Genomic DNA, 18,604 nt, shown 5'->3' with positions numbered 1-18,604 from the left:
CTTGATTTACAGTCCAAGAATCAGATACACAAACATTGTCTCTCTCTCCATGCTATAAAGTTTTTGACATTTTTTAATAACAACAAAGGTCACAGTAACGAGTTTGTGACTTGGCTGATTTAAGATGCCTTCCCTTAAAGCTGTGGGAACTTAGTCACTATTTAGGCAAAGCCTCTTGCAAATTTAAAAATGCTGAGATGGAGTTATAAGAATTTAAATCTATATACCAAGCTCAGTATATAATGCATTTATTACTCTGCTGCTAAATTATGTGTATTTTTTTTAGTTCAGTGAGAACATATCTCAGATGATGAATATTTATCATACGTAAAGGAATGATATTAATCATTGACTGAGATCACTGGAGATTTTTTAAGAGTTAAAAGAAAGCTGTGTTGTACTGGAGAGCAGCAGCTTTTCAAACCTGGCCAAGACCTGTGGAGAGGGGCAGTCTTGGTAAAAGCTGCTAAATGTGGATAGTCTAGTCCGTAGACTAGTTTGCCACGGTCTCATCTTGTCTGCAGCTACTCTTGCAGTCTCATCCACCGAGGTCCCAGTGAAGTGAAGGTTGTGAAGAACCAGAGGTGCAGTCCATTCCAGTGGATTTTATGCAAGTGGAACAGTCAAGGCCAGGGGAATACAAGACAGGATGGGCATGATGCATCCCTTTTGTTTTTCTTGGCTAGGATTACATAGGTTTATGCTCGTGTCAGGTGTTCAGTTTGCTGCAAAAGCACACAGTAGCTTATGCCCATGTTGAAAGAAATATTGTCCACAAATCTATATTTTAACACAGTGCTTTTATTCATTTGATCATTTATAGGACAGAACAGGTGTCACTGTAATTGCTGAGTTGCTTCTTTTCTGAAGTCTCTGGGATTTTATTGTGGACCAATATACAACTACATTTTTAATTAGTGCGTTCATGATGCTCAGAGCCCTTATGAAGATCTTGTTGGGCATGCACGGAGTAGGCCTATTGCCTTTGAATCATCACTGAGATTTAACACAGGTAGAAAGGCCTCTGCTGCATCTGTTCAGAAGCCGGTTATGGATAATGCATTGCCCCACTGATGTCCTAAGGTGTTTTCCTAATGTGTTGTCTTGCAGGGATGAACCACTCTGCAGTACTGCTTTGGATTCAGCCACTGTTTTTTTAGCTTTGGAAAACTGACTTGGTCCATTGATTCTGTTCTTCAAGTGATGACATGAAAATAACGATATTTCAAGGCCTGAAAGAATTGCTTAGGGCTAGGATGTTTCTAACCTATAAGGGAGAGGGAGCGCAAGTAAAAGCAAGCACTGATATTAAGTTCCCTGTGAAGACATTTGTAGGATTGTATCTCCTGTCGTACGAGCTAGAGAAGCTATAGAGTGCTCTGGCTGAGGGCATGCATCATCCTGTGCAGCATGGTCATAGAGGCTGAATCACACCACCTGCTCCTTGTACCCTGCAGCTCTTTTAAACATGCTCTAGATTTTCTCAGTAGCATAAAATTTGTGTGTTGAGTGCTGATAGCTCAGCAGGAGCAGACTCTTGCAAACACCTGTAGTTTTACCAGAGGAAAACAATTTTAATCACTTGTCCCTGGACACATGCAGTCTCTTCATGTATTATTGCATAGAAAAGCTTTTTGTACAGATTTCCAGTGCATTGTACTACAGTTTTCAGATATAGCCAAAAAGATTGTTCTTATTTCATAAATCTTTGATATATGCATAAAAATATAAAATAAATAAATAAATATAAAAAACCTCAAACACACATATACACACACATATACACATGTATGTTTCCATAAATATCTGTTGGCTTTTGCTCAACAAGTCTAACAAACTACATTCCAAGTTTGAACATGCGTATGCAGATATATACATATATGGAGGGGAAGTGGTACTTTTTTTTTTACTTTTGTGGAGCAAAGTGTGAAATTAGTTTATTGAAAGGAATTTTATAGTATATTAAACATAGTATTAAATATAGACAGGGACTTCTAAACAGAATTTTTAGAATAGAATTTTTATGATATATTCCTAAGAATGACAGTTCTTGGCAGGTAGCAAATCATTAACTGTCACGTGGTTTGCATGACTTCAGTTTCAGTTTCTGTTATATTTGTAAGCCCTTTAACTTTTATTGGATTGCAAGACTTGTAAAGGTACGGATGGGAAACCTGTGAATATGCAAATCTATAACTTTTTAAAGTGAAAAATCTCTGTCTGTGGCCAGTATTAAGGTAAGTCTGCATTTTGTAGTCACATTTTAAATGTATTGTGAGAACTGAAGGCCTTGCTAATCACATTTTACTGTTTCTGCTTTATCACAATATGATTTTGTAAAAGTATCTTTGTTTTTAGAAAAGGCTTATACTTATGTTGGCTGACAGACACTGTGCTCCTGTAGCTCCTGTCATGTTAGATCATAGAATAGTTTGGGTTGGAAGGAACCTTTAAAGGTCTTCTAGTCCAACCCCCTCTGCAATGAGCAGGGACATCTTCAACTAGATGAAGTTGCTCAGAGCACTGACCAGCCTGACCTTGTATGTTTAGGAAGACTGGGGACAATAAAATTCTGAGTGGTACAAGGCACTCTCTTCTGTGGCACCTAATTGTACCCCACCTGGCGCATGAAACCATGGTGCTCTTTGGAGTGCTATCATGCATAAAATAATAGGGGATGTTAAGGGCTGAGATCTTCAACAGAGATTTCATGTGCACCTGTGAGCAGGCATTTGTGCTTGGTCTTGGAATTAAGACATTGAACATTTGGGAATACAGATTTGTAAGTCTCTGACAGATTTTTTTTAGGTTCACATGAGCAAAACATAAACCCCATGCCTTACCAGCCATTCCAAGGCTCTTTCAAGACTAGATTCCTTGTTCAAGATAATTATGAGAATGTGAGCAAGCTGACATGCTTGATAATGTGTGGCTCCTCTTTTATCTCGGCTTCCCTGATGCCTTCGTATACCACCAAGATGTCCACACAGGTTTGCAGACTGCCAGCGTGGCAGCAGTTTGGACAGTACGTGTGTCAGAAGTAGAAATAACCGGGCTTACAACTACTCTTCATGCTGTTGTTTCAGAGGAGTCTGGACGTAGACCGTAAGACTTTCTTTCGTATTAGGGATAACATGATAATGAGATAATTCCTCTTTCTGAAGTGCTCAGATACAGAAGGATAGGGAGGTTGTAAAGAGGGACGAATCCAGTTATCCTAATTATTCATTTCAGGTACAAAATTAGAGGCTACTCCTTGCCACTCAAATGTCTAGTACTCATTAAATGTGAACCTTGGTATACTGCCTACTTTGGCCATAAATTGCCTACCCAAAGAACTTTCTGTCTGGATCCAGTTATTGACTTATCTTTTATGATCTTGTTTCCTGGAACAGTCAAATAGTGAACCTGTTCAAGGTTTGGTCTTTGTGTTTGTTGTTTTTTTTTTTTTAATCTGTTCTAAAAACTGTGCATAATGTTCTTGTTACAAAGAAGGATGCAGCTTAACATAGGTGGTACCTCAAGCTGCAGAATGACATGGTGTTCTAATATAGAGTAAATACAATTTCCCTTGGAATTTCCTTGAATGAATCTGAGTAATAAACTCTTAAGTTGGTTCATACACAAGTTTTCAGATACGAAACATTTGCAAACAGAAAGTTCAGTCTATGCTGGACTTTGTACCAAAGTCCACTTCCCTGAATCTGCCTGTGAATTTGATACAAATTGAATTAGTGATTTGAAAGAGATTAGTGGTAGTTTGTTGTAGAGAATAAGAAAGGACAGTGAAAGGATCCCAGCTATTCTAGCTGTGAGATTGCCTGATCTTTCTGACCTCTGTGGGGCCAGGACACGAAACCTAAGTAGGAGATAGAACAAGAGGCTAGAAGTAGCTAAGGCCTAGATCTAAAAAACCAGCGTTTAGACACCCAGCAGCTATTTAGGCTTTTATGTTCTCACTTGTCTTCATTAGGAAATTAAGAGCTTAAGTTCTCTAGATTTGTACCTGGCTCACAGTGTAGACTAGCCCAGTCAACACAAGCAAATAATTGTCATTACCTTTCAAAAGCTGTGTTCATGGGGTATTAACCAACTGTGTCATTTCATTCCTCTGTGGCAGCATGCCCAAATTCACCAAAATCCAAAGGAGACCTGCCTCCGCCCACACTTCCCCTGCCCTGAGTTCCCCAGCGCGGCTGTTCCCCGTGTATAGTCTGCTGCTGTTTGGTGGCGGCACCAGCCTGAACCGGGTGCTTTGGCACGTCCTGTGTCCCATCCTTTGGGATAGCTCCCAGCAGCTTTTTGCAAAGATATGTAAATGAAATAAGTGACTTTTTGTCATTTTAATGTTTGTGGCTTTGCGGAGGTGGAAATGAATGAGGCAAAGAATGTACTGCCTTACAGCTTTTCTGTTCACTTGGCAAATACCACAGGTCTACAGAGGAAGGATGTGCAAGGACTACTCAAAGAGGTCACAAGAATCCTTGCAATGTTAGAAAATGTAAATGTAGTTCGGGCTGTGAATTCATTCTGTTTGTACTAGACAATGGGGTTAGGTCATCTGTGTTTAGCTACTACTCACACAGCTTGGGAGACGTTTGCCGAAGAGGTGCAGAGTGCTTCAGGTCTGGCTCCTTACAAGTCTCTTTGACAGGAAAACTGCAATCCTGTTCAGCGCTGCTTGCTGCATGTGGAAGAAACAAGCAGACATGATAAAACCACTAGACGTATGAACACCAATGCAGCAACACAGTCAGAAATGACATAGTGATGTGTACTCTGATACAATGGCATGTACTCAGGACAGGAGTTTTCTCAGTGTTTTGTGCTGTGCACAGTAAGGGAGAAGGCCTCAGAAGTTAAAAAAGTGCTGGGAAGGAATGGATTTTTTTTTTTCCATAAACTGGTATTAAAAACTAGTAGAGGTAATCTTATTTCTTAGTGGTTTGCAACTCTTAGGAATTGTCTGAACAGCTGCTTGGTAAGTGGAGAGTCACTGTGGTTGGGAGAGTGGACGACCTCGGCAGGTTCAGAGGTGCAGCTTCTCTTGGGCTGATTGTTCACTGATATCTCAGTACATTCTGCATTTTGTACTTGCTTGTTTAAATGGTCATGAGAATTGCTGTGTGATACTTCAAAAGAAAACATTGTTACTGCTAATCTTCATATTTTCTTCTTCTTTTTTTTAGGAATGAGTAATGAAGAATAACTCCACCAATGAAAAAGTCAATTTACATTTGTCTTTTCCAGAACAGATGTGTATCAATGAAGTTAATTTAATATTTAAATCAAGAATACAGAAAAATGCAAGTCATTTCGCTATAGTAAAAATACACAACCCAGCTTTCCTGCATATAAAGCACTATGAGCAGACGGTGTCATCAGGAAAAAGACTCCACTGTAGGAAAGCATTTCGATTAATTCTGACTTTCCTTTACATGAAGTGAGGAGCGAATGACAACTGTGACAGTCCGATGCATGATGAAATTTACTAAGCAGAATTTTATTTTTTTAGTTTGTGGACTTCTAATTTACGTAGTTGATATTGGAGTGGACTTCTGGGTAGCTAGTAAATATTTCTATCAAGGACAATATTCTTGGAGTATATTGATACTGTGTTTTAGAGGTCTTTCATCATTAATAACTCAGATATTCAGTTACGAGTGGTTTAAAAATGACTGGGAAGGTACTGATACTGGGAAGCTAAAATGGATTTTTCTAGTTCATCTCTTTCAGTGTGGAATTTTTATAAGGTAAGCATGTTTAAAAATTCATTTTAAAGAAAATATATTCCTATAAGACGGTTTATTAAGAAAACCTTAATATGGCTTCAGGGACAAGACCCCTTCTGGCCTTAACAATGATTGCTCCATGTAAGCAAATGGATTTTTGTCTGCTTGTGCAGGGGTAAATTATGTCAGGTTTTGATAGAAATGCAGATCTTCTTTGATTTTACCTGTAAGTAATAATTCTTATCATTCACAGCCTATTTGATTCATCAGCCTTTTTGATAGGGCATATTTAATAAAATTGCTTGCTTTACAGAGTAATACTGTTGTAACTGATAAATTTAAGTTTCTAAAGTGATGTTGAGAAGGGAATTAATTTAATTACACTAAGCAGATGAGACAGCTAAAGTAGGAGGTAGTTTTTGAACCTGAGAGTCTAACCATATGCAGAAAACCCACCAAGATTCAGAAGAGAAATGAATAGTTGAATAGTTAATAAGAATACTTGCAGCAGTACCTGCAGGGACTGAGATAATGGTGACAGGAACCTTTGTTTGCTGAAAGACGCACGTCTAGGAATAGTTTAAGATACCATATGCTTAACACTCGATGGTGGCTTTTCTATAAAATTATCGTTATCATTACAGAAATCATTTGTGCTAAGATTTTACTTCCATTTTAAAATTGAGGTGAAAGATGTTGATGAAAAGTCCTGAATTTTAATTATTTTGTGTATGTAACATGCAAGAAATATAAGTGAATATACACTTACCGGAGGCACTTAATAAAATACTTATTTAAAAGGCCTCCTTTAACTTCCTGTACTATTCTGCGGACAGTGATGAAAGACATATTTACACCAATGTAAAAACTCCCCTCACAGACATTTTATTCACTTAATGTTGTAATGGATGAAGGAAAATGATGGAGCTCTTAGGTGTCACAATTAACTTTTGCATCTCAATATTCTTTTTCCTTTTGTCTGTCAACTTTACTTTCCTGCTTCTCCTCCTCTTACGATCCTGAGGTTTTAGACTTCACAGAGGAGTATTTACTGGGAGGTTTAATTTCGCTGGTGTCAGGTATTAGAAAAACTTAGAAATACTACTTTTTGAAGAAAAAGAAAATCCCTCTTCAGTTTCTCTGGACAGTTTCTTGTTCACTAACCAGATCCATGGATACAGGTTGGTTCATGTGAGCTATAGCAGCACCCGGCCACAGGGACTCTACCAGGTTCTGCCTTGTAGAGGGGATGTCTCGAGGCCCGTTGTGGCACCCTCCTTTTGTCTGTCCTCATGGCTTTTCATCTTCTGGTATGGCTAGGAGTGCCATTCTTGTGTTTGTGACTTACAAACCTGCCCCTCGGAGTTTGTTTCTTCCAGGGTAAATTAAAGCCATGACCTCTTTTTCTGATAATTCGTGTAACTGTTAAACCAGTAACTGCAGTATAGAATGTTGGAAGCTGCTCTTTCAACATCTGGGTGAAAACCTTCCTTATTCCCCTTTCTCTTCCACGACCTCATTCTCTGTAATCTCTTCAGGACTCCAATTCTAGTTTCACCATTGGCTTCGGTTTTACACTCACAGGTTGTCCCTAAAGTTTCCTGCTGATTAGTGCCTATCTCTGAGACCTCACCTTTCACCGCAGCTTTCAGAATTCAGACCCAAGCTCTGATAATCTACAGCTCTATATACTGTAACCTTGACTCAGCCCTTGTATCTATTCAAAATGCTGCTTTTACAGTCAAATTTTCATAGATTACCTTAACTTTAAGGTAATGTGTGAAACTCTTGGATTTCCCTTAACTCATACCCTTACCAATCAATACCTCTTACTATGAACTTCTATAATTTTCAAAGTTTCCTTTCCACATTTAGTCCTATCTGCTCTGAATGGTTTATTATCTAGCAAACATAGTTTTGCCCTTTGCACTGATGATGTTGTCAGCTTGGTCACCTGTTCTCTGTTGCACAACTGATATTTTTTCTATGCTGCCACTTAGTCAAGGCAAGTTTCCAAGCTGATATGTATAAATTACAAAGTTCTTTCAGCCACTCCTCAAAACTGAGCAGTGTGATAATGCATACTGTAAAGTATAAGCTGGTAACAGCAAGCTGACATCTGTGCTTATACCTTTGTGTCAACTATTACATGCTTCCTATGAGATGTGTTTTCTTAGGTGTATCCATGTACAGCTCCCTCCTTTCCTCCCTCTTAGTCATCTGATTTATCCAGTTAATGTAGACAATGAGTCTCTTGGGTTTGTCCCTACAGTCAATGGATGAAAATTGTTTTTGTCAGGAGTTGGGTCATAGGTGTTGAGGTGAGCTTCTCCAGAAGGTCATTTCGGGCAGGAACCTATATACTCCACTCACCACAGAGGAAAATATGGGCCTAGCCAGTAAATACTGACTTGGCCAGTGAGCTTAGGATGCCTGAAATTATAAGATGTGAATACACCTTACCAAATTATCTTCCTTCATTTCTTCCTTCTCATATGTCTTTTACACCTCTTGCTCCATCTTTGAAACAGAATGAACATTATGTTGAACATTATGTTATGTTTGTACAGTGCACAGCACAATGGGAATCAGTCTGGTTATGTTATCACATGACCAATGCTAAGTAATAAATACGGAAAGCATATGTGTGTATACACTTATGTACACATATATGTATATTAAAAATAGAGAAAAAAAAGAAATTAAAATTATTTCATCTCTAAAAAGGCTTTGGTTTATTTTAATGGAAAGAATGTAGACCTGTAATTATATTTCATATGAAATGTTATTCTCTGCAAGGAGACAAAAGTAAGTTGGTAAAGTGTATATTAGCTATGCTGACTAAAAATATTTTCAGCCTGACCCATTTAAATGGTTCACGCAGATGTTGTTTGAAGAACAGACTGTGGCATCACGTCAACATTAAGATGATAGCACAGTCAGTGAATGTGGAAAAAGGGGACGTTTCCCTGGGGCACCATATGAATTCTGGAGTCCATGGATGTGTAGCAGTTTGCAGCACCAGTCAAGGACACCTCCGGAAGACTAAGTTTTAGCAATTAATAACCTTCACGGTCAGAGTAACAGGCCATACAGGTGCTAGCCATTGTGATATTGGCTGCTGCTGTTGTGTCTCTTGACGCTTAAAGGTAGGCTGAAGATGCCCTGCATCTTTGAACAGGAGGGGATGAAAAAGATTTTTTTGGAAAGATGAATCCTAAATCCATGAAACATCAGAGTAAATAAATGCGAGTACTTTGCTGAACCTGGGATTATATCATAACATGTTTTTAAAAGGTGATGAGAAAAATTCAGTCAAGATAGGGGATGTTCAGATTTAGAACTTGTTAAACCACACCAAAACCAGGAACAGATCAAATGTGAGGACATGCCTCTGGTAATCTTTGTGTGTAACAGGAAGTTCCACGGGACAAAATAAACAGAAAGGTATTTAAGATACCAAGTCAGTGAGGTACAGAGAGTTAATGTATTGTCTTAGATGCAGCAGTTTCATGCCCTTAATCCAAACCTTTCAATACTTAGATGATTAATTTTAAACACACAGCAGAGAATAATTTGCCTTTGAATAAGGATTTATACAATGCTGCAAACTGCGACTGCCTGACTGGAGTTTAGAAGGGAAAATAATTGCTGCCAGGTCTCTCCCCCCCCCTCCCTGCATGAATTTCTAAATGGCACGCAAATCTTTATCAGTGTAGCTTGATGAGATGGGACATTTGGTGTAGTAGTGGGCCTGCTGTGGAAAGTCCTCAATGGAAATCTGAGGGGAAGCAGGTGATATGGAAGCACTGGCGAGTCAGCTTGCCTGTGATATAAGAAGGCTGTGACAAGTAGCTGTCACCTCTGTGAATCACCAGTCACACTTGGAGGGTGAAAACCTTCCTAATTTTACAGGAGACTTCAACTATCAAAGTGAATATGATATTTAGAAACACTGATAATTCTTTACTGTTCACATATGACAATTCCAGTTGTAAAGAAATTATAATTTTTTACTCTGTTGGATTCCAAGTAGCTTATTACCTTGGATTAATGAAAAAAAGATCCTCTTTATTGAGTTTAGAGGGAGAAAAAGTAAATGGTAACCTTGCATTTGACTGTATTAATGACATACTACCCATACCCATTTCACCTTCAGTTTAAGATGTACCTCCACTTAAAATACATAACCAATCTTTTAAATAATGTATTTTTACATTATTTACATTAACAAATATGTTAAATAATAACTTTTAAATAATGTATTTTTATTCCAGTTGAATTAGCTTTTTAAAAACTTTTTTTTTTTCAGTTTATGAAGATTGAAACACAGAATTTCTATACCAGTAGATATATTATAGGAATACAGATTATAGGAATATAATTACAACAGGTTCAGAGCAGGCACAGTGTTTAGGTGAGCTGTGGGCATGATAAAGGAGAAAATTTGAGCCTCACCTACCCTTTAGTACGGACTGAACTTTGCCCTTGGCTGTGAATGCAATTGTCCAATGTTAGGCCTAAGAGTTGGCTATGGACCTTTCCTAAAATGCAAAAATATTGCCTGCCAAATTGGAAGATGGGAACAGGAGTGTAAGCTCAAAATACTCTTAAAAGATGAAAAATTTGTCACAGTGAACTACAGTAACTGACACAGCCATGTGGAGCTCAGGGAACGTCATCTCGCTTAATACGTGCTCAAAGAGCAATTGGAAGTATTTGGACTTTTCTAGAAAAAACAACGTATTCTATACAGTATTCAAAGTCAGAAGTGGACTAACTGAGAAGTGGACTAACTGAAATAGCTGCAACTAGTGAAAAATACTGTCACATACCATCTTATAACACCATAAACCTAGTATACCACAGTCAGTTTAGAAGGAATATGCTTCCAAAAACTGACAAGTGATTTCGGGTGTACATCCAACCAAAATATTCCTTTTACACCATGTCTGGTTCTTGCCCTGTGTATCATCTGTGAGCTCTGCAGCTCGGAATTTGTGCAGCTGGTTTCCACTGCTTGCTGTTAGGACAAACATGGGCTCTGGTGAATGAGTCCATGGACAACTAACAGATTGGCCTACTCAATTGTTTTCTCTTTAAAACATTGCAGACTCTCCAGATGTTTACATCTTGGACACAAGAACGAGATGTTTTGGAATACTAATTGTTTTACAAACTGAAAAAGCTATAGATGCCTTGCCAAACAGTTCAGTTCTTTGCTTATGAGTGAATATTTGGAGAACAGTAAGATAAATACACAAAAACATAAAAGTAGAAAATAGTTTCCTTTGTGAGTAAATAATGGATTTAGAGCCAGCTCACAGAATCAATATATGGCCTGAATGGCATGGCTGCCATCTGCGAACCACTGCAAGCAGAAGAGCAAAGGATCTTCCCCTGAGGCTCCTCCGTAGTAGCATAGCTGCTCCACACCTACTACGGATGCTTCCACGTTGCAGTTCTCTCTTGTATGGTTGACATGCTTTAACACACCAGGGAACAAGTCATGATTCCTCTAGCATGCACTTAACCCAGGACCTGCAAATCCCACCTGTCTCACCTGTAGCTGTGGAAGAACCACTGACACTGTCTCCCCTGTGGTCAAGGGATTTGGTCTTTAAAAGTGGTAAAGGTTTTAAACTTTTAACACCTGGAGGAGCCAATAATTCTTCCTAGCTCCCTTTGTAAGTAGAAGGGGACTGTGCTCCAGTCTCATACTGGGATGAGATCCGGGTGCCTAATCATCTGCTGCCCCCTTTTTTCTACGTAAAGGAAATACAACTGCATGCATTTCATAGGATCCGTAGTGCTTATGATCCTGTGGGCAACCAGGGAATCAGCAACCTGCAGCACTTCAGCATGAATCCTGAAAACATCTCAATGCAGCCTGAGGGAATGGGAGTAGAAGGCAGGCTAAGGCACAGGACCTTGCCTTTCTGAGCCTGAACGTTAGCAGGCTTGTACAACTGTGTAAGATAACCAAGTGATGGTTTGTGGTGTTCTGCTCGATTTCCCAAGAAAATAGATCTGAATAAATGATGTAATCTTCATCATCCAGATGACTACATTCTTCTGTTGAGGCAAAGACCTTTAGCAATGTTTATAGTGCTAGAAAAATTGGCTGAACAACACTGAGTTTTCTTAAAAATGGACTGCTTCTGCTGGCCTTGCCTGCCGGTTATAGTCAAAATGGGTTCACTGGAGAGGAATATTGGAAGCTTAAGATGTCTGGGAACTGAATAGGCAGAAATAGACTTAAAAGTGATATCTGAAGGCTATTATGCTCAAAATCCTGTTTATGGGCAAACACAAGGGATTTATATACCCATAAAGCAAAGAACTTATAATTAGTGTATGTGAAATTGTAACTGTTGATTCCAAGAATCATTATTAGTCTAGATCTATTTACTGCAGGAAAAGAAGACTACTTCTATGCATAAAAAGTTTCAGTAATAACAATGCAGTTATAATTGTTACACACACGCATTTCTTAGTTCCTATCTCTTTTCTTTGTGTTTTGCTCGCCCTCCCTCTGCTCCTTAAGCAGTTTCATTCTGGTGCACGGGGGGATGTTACAGGTGTTACCAGTGTCTGGAGTCTTGCTGGGAGGAACATGATGTTCACGTTGATGGTTTCTTCTTCTTCGCTCTTAGGATCCACTTTGGGTCTTTTTTGTATGTCTGTTAACACACTTTTAGACTTTGCTTTCTCTTCATTTCTCTGCAGCTTCATGTTACATCCAAACTTCCTATCTATGGTGCCTTTTATGCATGTTAGATACAATCTCTTTGTTCTCTTTGTTAACTCTAAAACTAGATTCATCCAGCTCCGGGTCTGTATTTCTATAACTGACCATTGGTGAGTTTATAGCCATGGAGTCTCCAGTGTTCTGCCATCCCTTATCACCTTCTGCATGTATTCTTCTACACTGTGTCTCCACATCTTAGGACCTCTGCTATCTTACTGGGACTATATTTCTCTATCCTACATCATCATGTCTGTCATAAATACCTCATTCAATACAGAATATCTGCTTCTTACTGTTGCCTATGGAAAACTATGGCTGTACCACACAAAAATGCACAAAAATAAAATAAATTCACCATCATCTGGTCAACTGGAAGAAATCACCGTTTTTTTTCTGCAGAAAATACAAGCTAAACCAGGTAAGTCCTGGACAGGTCAAGAAAACTTCAAACAGAGCAAGCCTGACAAGCCCCAGTCCTGAGGCCTCGCAAAGCTGCTGCTGTGTTACTAGCAATGACAGTGCCTATTACGGTGCTGCAGAGTTACAAGGCTTAGTCTGCAATCTGCACAGCTGGTGTTACTGACCCCTCAGAGTCAAGTAAACAGCAGAAGGGAGCAAGCATTGCTTTGCTTCAAAACAGGAGTTGCACGCATACTTACAAGGATACTTCTCTCTGCTTTGACTTGTTCACTAGTTCCAAAAGATTCTTTGTTTGCCGCTGAACGGTTCAACTGGAAAGAGGTCTTTAGCTGTGAAAACCCATTCTTCTGAAATTGTCCCGTTTCATCTGTTATGCAAAGGAGCATTACCTACCTCGCTTGGCTTCCAAAGCACTAGAGCAATGAGTCAGATCATTCTCCAGGGCTGGGGGTCTGTGTGTGTGAGTGCATTAGGGACAGTGGAAATACTATAATTTCCAGCAGCTGGAGTTCTGGTCCTACGTCGGGTTGTAACCTCCATCCTGTTCTCTTAAACACAGCTGTAAAGATTCCTATGTAAACAATAGCTGGTTCCTCCCTTAATTGTCAAAACGGTTTTTAATTAAAACTTAAGCCTTCTCTCCCTTCTGAGGAGCTATGTCCACCTCCAGGCCTGTAGCAAAGGTCTTGAAAATGGGAGTAAGAGCTAGGTTTTTTTTATCCCTATGCATGGCATTAGAGATACACCGAACAGAAAAGGTTCTTTACCACAAAGAGTGCACACCAGTCGTGATTAACTAATTCCATAGATCTTTGCATACTGCTCTTTTAGAGGAAATGTTCATTTAGGCTTAATTGAAAATAAACCAGAACTGTTCCAAAAGTCATTCAGGTGCACTCATTTGCCAAGGTAAATGGCTGCTTCAAACAGCTTCTAAAACCACTCAGATTATTCGTAGAATCTGTCAACCTAGGAATCCATGTGTCTTGAAAATAATTTTCTGAAATTAAAGTCTTCCTGAGGGTTTAGAAAGGAACACTTTAATGATTTTTTCTTTTTTTAAGCCTGGTGTATATTTGCAATTTGTCAGATATTATCCTTGGGGCTTATGGATCTGTATTATACTTGCATAGAGGTAGATGTTCACAGCTGGATATTCACTGATACCCCTCAAAAGGATACAAAGTGACTGAGTGTCTCAAAGAGAGACTGAGAAGAGGTGCTAAGGGAAATTTCAGAAATGCAGTACTTGTAAGCAAATAAGAACCTAAATCTTTAAACTGTAATCTTTAATCAGGAAAGTCTCATTCTGTTCTGTTCTAGTAGTTTTTACATCGCATTGGTATCACTGGTCATAAATTATTATCTGATATCACTGATACCAGACAGATATTGGACTAAATTTTATCTTAGTAGAAGGTGCTGGATTACATTCAAAGATAAAATATGAACGGAGAATGAAATGGGAAAAATCCTTGTTAGGCTATATAATTTTATTGAGTTGCACTTTTAAAAAATGCTGTCCAATCAAGTCTCTTTTTTTTATAGGTATTGGTTTGCTTTGAAGTATGGCTGCCAAGCTGCGTTTAAACAAAGCAACAGCGGAGCTGCATCAGAAACAGACCCTCCCCACTTCATTCAAAAACAAGCTGTTGATGTAGTGACTGATATTAATATGCTCAGGGTGTTCAAGACTTTTCTTGAGACTGCACCACAGCTTTTTATCCAGATTTACATCCTCATGGAACACAGCAAAAACAAATTCTGGCAATGTGAGTCTGCCTTTCTCCTTAATTTGCAAGTTCAGCCTCTTACCCAAAAAGATGACTCATACGATTGGATAACATTTTAGACATACCTTGCAAAACATACACTCCAGTGTATAATTATTCTGCATTTAGTTAGAATTTCTGTCTAGTAGATGGTCTGTTCTGCTGAAGCCATGAGGAGGAAGATTTCACTGTAACAATTCATAATAGCCAATAGAAACATAACGATATATCACTTGAAAATAAGCTATCGAACACAATTAGTATACCATTTGCAGAGCAGTTTGTTTTGTGTGCTTTTCTTACAGTTGCTTTTAAAACTGCTAACTGGACATCTTGAAATCAGTAATGTATTTAAAGCAGCCCTGTGAGCTACCATCCTTAACATATTACAGATGAGGAACAGAGTCAGAAAAAAACTAAGGATATGTCAGCATTGCAGAATGTGATATGATGAAGTGATACTGGTTTGACCCCCAAAAGCAAGAGAGCAGCTGTACCAATTCCAGCTCCAAAACTAGCAGAATTATTTGCAACGCATTGACTTACTCAGGGTTGGAATTTATCTAACCAAATGGAGAGACCTGCACTGCTGTCTGGTGTTCCTTCATAGTCTGTGGAGTCAACAGATACTCTGACAAAATGGTCAGATGAACCTCATCTTAAATATGACCATATGCAAGGTCAAGTCTTAGTTATAGATTTCTACATTGTAGACACCCCAGTCAGTATCAGTTTCTGAAACTTTATGAGCTGTTTGCAATAACTTGGGCATTTTAAAGTCATCTGTGCGTGGAGATGGCAAATACGACACACAACCTAGCTGAGACCATCAATGGCCAGAGGCTGGGCAGGACAACATAACCATCCCAAACAGCACTTGATGCCTAGATTTAGGTAACTAAACTGAGCCTTACAATTAAGGTGACTTGCTCAGGAGCACAGATGAAATATAAAATTGGCATAAAGAAAGTGTTAAGAAAACATGAACTTGTTCAAAAGTTCATTCAGAAATTATAATGTAAAATAAGTATAGTTTATTTGGGTTTAACATTTATCCCTGTGTTTTGTTTAGATGCTGCCATTATTATGTCTTTTTGTGGTATCTCCATTTCGATGGTTGATTATCAGACATCATTACGAAAATCTCTGCCCGATAAAGATGAATTTCATGTGCTTCCCAAGTTAGTGTATCTTTTCTATAAACTGCTTACCATCACTTCTTGGATACTTGGTATTTCACTGATCACTCTACTAAGTGCTAGAAGTTCTGTAATTCTGCTGGTATTTCTTTGGATCTGCGGCTTCACCTGGACTTTGAAACAACACACGACATTTTGCAAGTCTAAGAAGACGGAATATCTGTACAGAACTGTTGTTGGAATCATTCTAATTTTTACCTTTTTTAACATAAAAGGGAGAAAAACAAAAGTTTGCATTTCTATTTATTATGCTACTCACACTGTTGTAACACTAAGTATTTTGTTTGCATATATGTTTTGGAAAACTTCCATTATCAAAGAAATACATTTTACAATTGTGAGCATCTTAACTATTCTTAGTCTGGTGTTAGGTATTATTTTTCTTGTTGCTTATTATAGCTGTTTTCATCCCACTGCTTACTGCAGACCACAAACATATTCAGATGAAGTCGATGCGGAGGCAGGACAAAAAGATAGAGTGGAAACTGGTAGATTTCAAAATTTCATAATGCATTGAACAGTCTCGGTTTCTTTGTGTGGACTTCAAAGCAAGCACTTGCTGGACAGTCTGTTTCTCTGTCATTGTTTCTCGTGTATCATCACCGAGTCGTACATAATGGACCAGAGTTATTTGCTCTAAATGACAACTGTTTTCTGTGATGCTGTACAAAGCCTTTATAACACGAATATTTCTCTCGGTGCTGGTCATACTCACTTTTGAAAAAGAAGCAATTTTATCTATCCATCCAACACAATTCACTGTTCTAGTTTTTAGCAATGCAAATAAAACAGGAAAAGCTAAAAGTTAATCAAATGAAATCTAGAATTAAAAACATTCTATTCATTTATGTAAATTCTGTTAAAAACAAGGCTTGCTTTTCTTTTCTTACGGAAGGAAAGAGGAGTGCATTTGAAATAACTGGGGCAGTGATCAGTTGTCTGTCTGCTTCTGCTCATTAATGTAAGAGCTGCAGGTCTTTAGATGAGCGTAGCTACAAACCGTGCTGTCTTCTCCCTAAATATCCCCTAAAGAAGAATAGCTTTGATTTATGGCTCAGTCACTGTCTTTCCATAAGGAAATTTGGGGAGATATTTTCAAGCGTTTTATCTTCTAGGTGTTTTAATGACTTCTTTATTGTTTTTGTTCTGCTGATCTTTCACACAACCTTTTGTATTTACGGGTGATGCCAGCTTGTTCTGGATTATAATAGCAGCCTGAATGATTTATGGGTGGCAACAGGAGTCTTGTATATAAAGGAAGAACTAGCTTCACAGAATCACAGAATGTTCAGGGTTGGAAGGGACCTCTGTAGGTCATCTAGTCCAACGCCCCTGCCGAAGCTTCCTCGAAGCTTTCATTCCCTTTGAGCTCTAAGATGTAATACTTCAAATGCTGTTTTGCACTGAAATAGGGGGCTATGCAAGGTATGCAGTGGTGCAGCTTCTTTTGTCTTTGTGGCTGGAGAAGAGAGAAGCAACTGTTCTGATGCATTGCACTCACAGGGATTGGGAAATGATGGAATAACCAGCTTGTCCATCAAGATTTTTTGGCAGAAGGCAGAGTGAAATTAGACAACATTTCACTCCTATGTTCAAATGCTAAATCAACAGCAAAGCAAATAAGGTTGACAGCCACAGCTTCTTCAGAAATAAAATCTAAGGTGGAGTCTTTCAGAGCTGCTGCATTTTAAATCCGAATTATGAAAACTGGGGCTCTTTCTCTCCCCTCCTTTCCCCTTCCAATAACTCACATTTGCATTTAGAGTAGCCACAGGCAAAGGGAAAAAACAGGGTTTGAGAACAGAGACTAGAGATAAGAAAAACTGATAAACTTTGCCAGGAGCCAAATCTGTTAGCATTATTGATTGACAGCAAACATCCCTGAGACTTTGGTGGAAGGGCTGGCGCTATGATTGATTACTGGGGTGCTGAAGAGCTGTGTCTTGCACCTTTTGTGTTAAATCCGTGGACTGCAGGCTGCCTTTTTCTTGTGACCCTTCCAGCCTCAGTAGAGCTCAGGGAAGCTTCTAAATGTGTTTTTTTCCTGTTGCAGTTCCATAGTTCTCTTCACCAGGCCAATCACTTACATCTCCTTAATCCTGCTCAAGGAAATTAATTTCTAGGTGCATAGTTTGGATTGAATGGTTTGCCTTTCTGAAAAAGCGGCATAGTAGGAAGAATTGCTTCTAAAATCACACATTTCCACTTAGGGGTAACTAGAATGTGGATCCAGAAGTTAAGACATTAAAAAGCACAATACATGAAACTTTAGCAATAGTTTTCCTAAAATGAATATATAAAACAGTACTTTCACTTCTCTCTCCTCTGGAAAATAGAGATTTGTTTGGCCTGGAAAGGCTGCTTAGGTAAGAGAAAAAGCCAAAGGCTCTATCCTGCTTCATGGACCATGATTGCCCTAAGTTCTGCCTCCTTTATCTACAGAGTATTTATTACTAGTGATGGTGCCTTCGGCAGCAAAATGCATGCCTGGTTTTAGGCTCTTTTTGCTATGAAAAAATAGGATCCTAAATAGCAAAGGCTATCTCTATATTACTTCACATACTTTTATGCTTCGTTCATCTGAAATCCTAAGAAGGGACTAGGGTAAGGTAGGGTGGAAAAGGGAGAATATTATGTCCATCTTGCAGAAAAGTACAAAATTTTGTGTAACTATGATTTGGAAGAAGACCTCAAACTTTGTACGTTATCTGAGAAGCAGATCTCTGGGGA

The 18,604-nt window shown here is 38.7% G+C and overlaps 1 protein-coding gene across 1 annotated transcript; it reads left to right on the top strand.

The window, feature by feature from the left end:
* Positions 1-2,137: 2,137 nt before the first annotated feature.
* On the top strand, positions 2,138-16,795 carry XKR9 (XK related 9). Its single transcript, XM_009940536.2, has 4 exons — positions 2,138-2,237; positions 5,190-5,753; positions 14,452-14,675; positions 15,748-16,795. The coding sequence occupies exons 2-4, from the start codon at positions 5,455-5,457 to the stop codon at positions 16,389-16,391; spliced, it is 1,167 nt and encodes a 388-aa protein (XP_009938838.2). The 5' UTR covers positions 2,138-2,237; positions 5,190-5,454; the 3' UTR covers positions 16,392-16,795.
* Positions 16,796-18,604: the final 1,809 nt, after the last annotated feature.

The sequence above is a fragment of the Opisthocomus hoazin genome, chromosome 3 (genome assembly GCF_030867145.1).
Source record: "Opisthocomus hoazin isolate bOpiHoa1 chromosome 3, bOpiHoa1.hap1, whole genome shotgun sequence".
NCBI lineage: Eukaryota > Metazoa > Chordata > Aves > Opisthocomiformes > Opisthocomidae > Opisthocomus > Opisthocomus hoazin.
The sequence above is the reverse complement of the archived record's forward strand: the minus strand, read 5'-3'. Positions and strand labels throughout refer to the sequence as shown.

Excerpts from the sequence above, each read along its gene's own strand:
- XKR9 (XM_009940536.2), top strand. The coding sequence starts at position 5,455 with ATGACAACTGTGACAGTCCGATGCATGATGAAATTTACTAAGCAGAAT. Across the intron at positions 5,754-14,451 it reads CAGTGTGGAATTTTTATAAG|GTATTGGTTTGCTTTGAAGT; the intron begins GTAAGCATGTTT and ends TTTTTTTTATAG. Across the intron at positions 14,676-15,747 it reads CAAAAACAAATTCTGGCAAT|ATGCTGCCATTATTATGTCT; the intron begins GTGAGTCTGCCT and ends TGTTTTGTTTAG.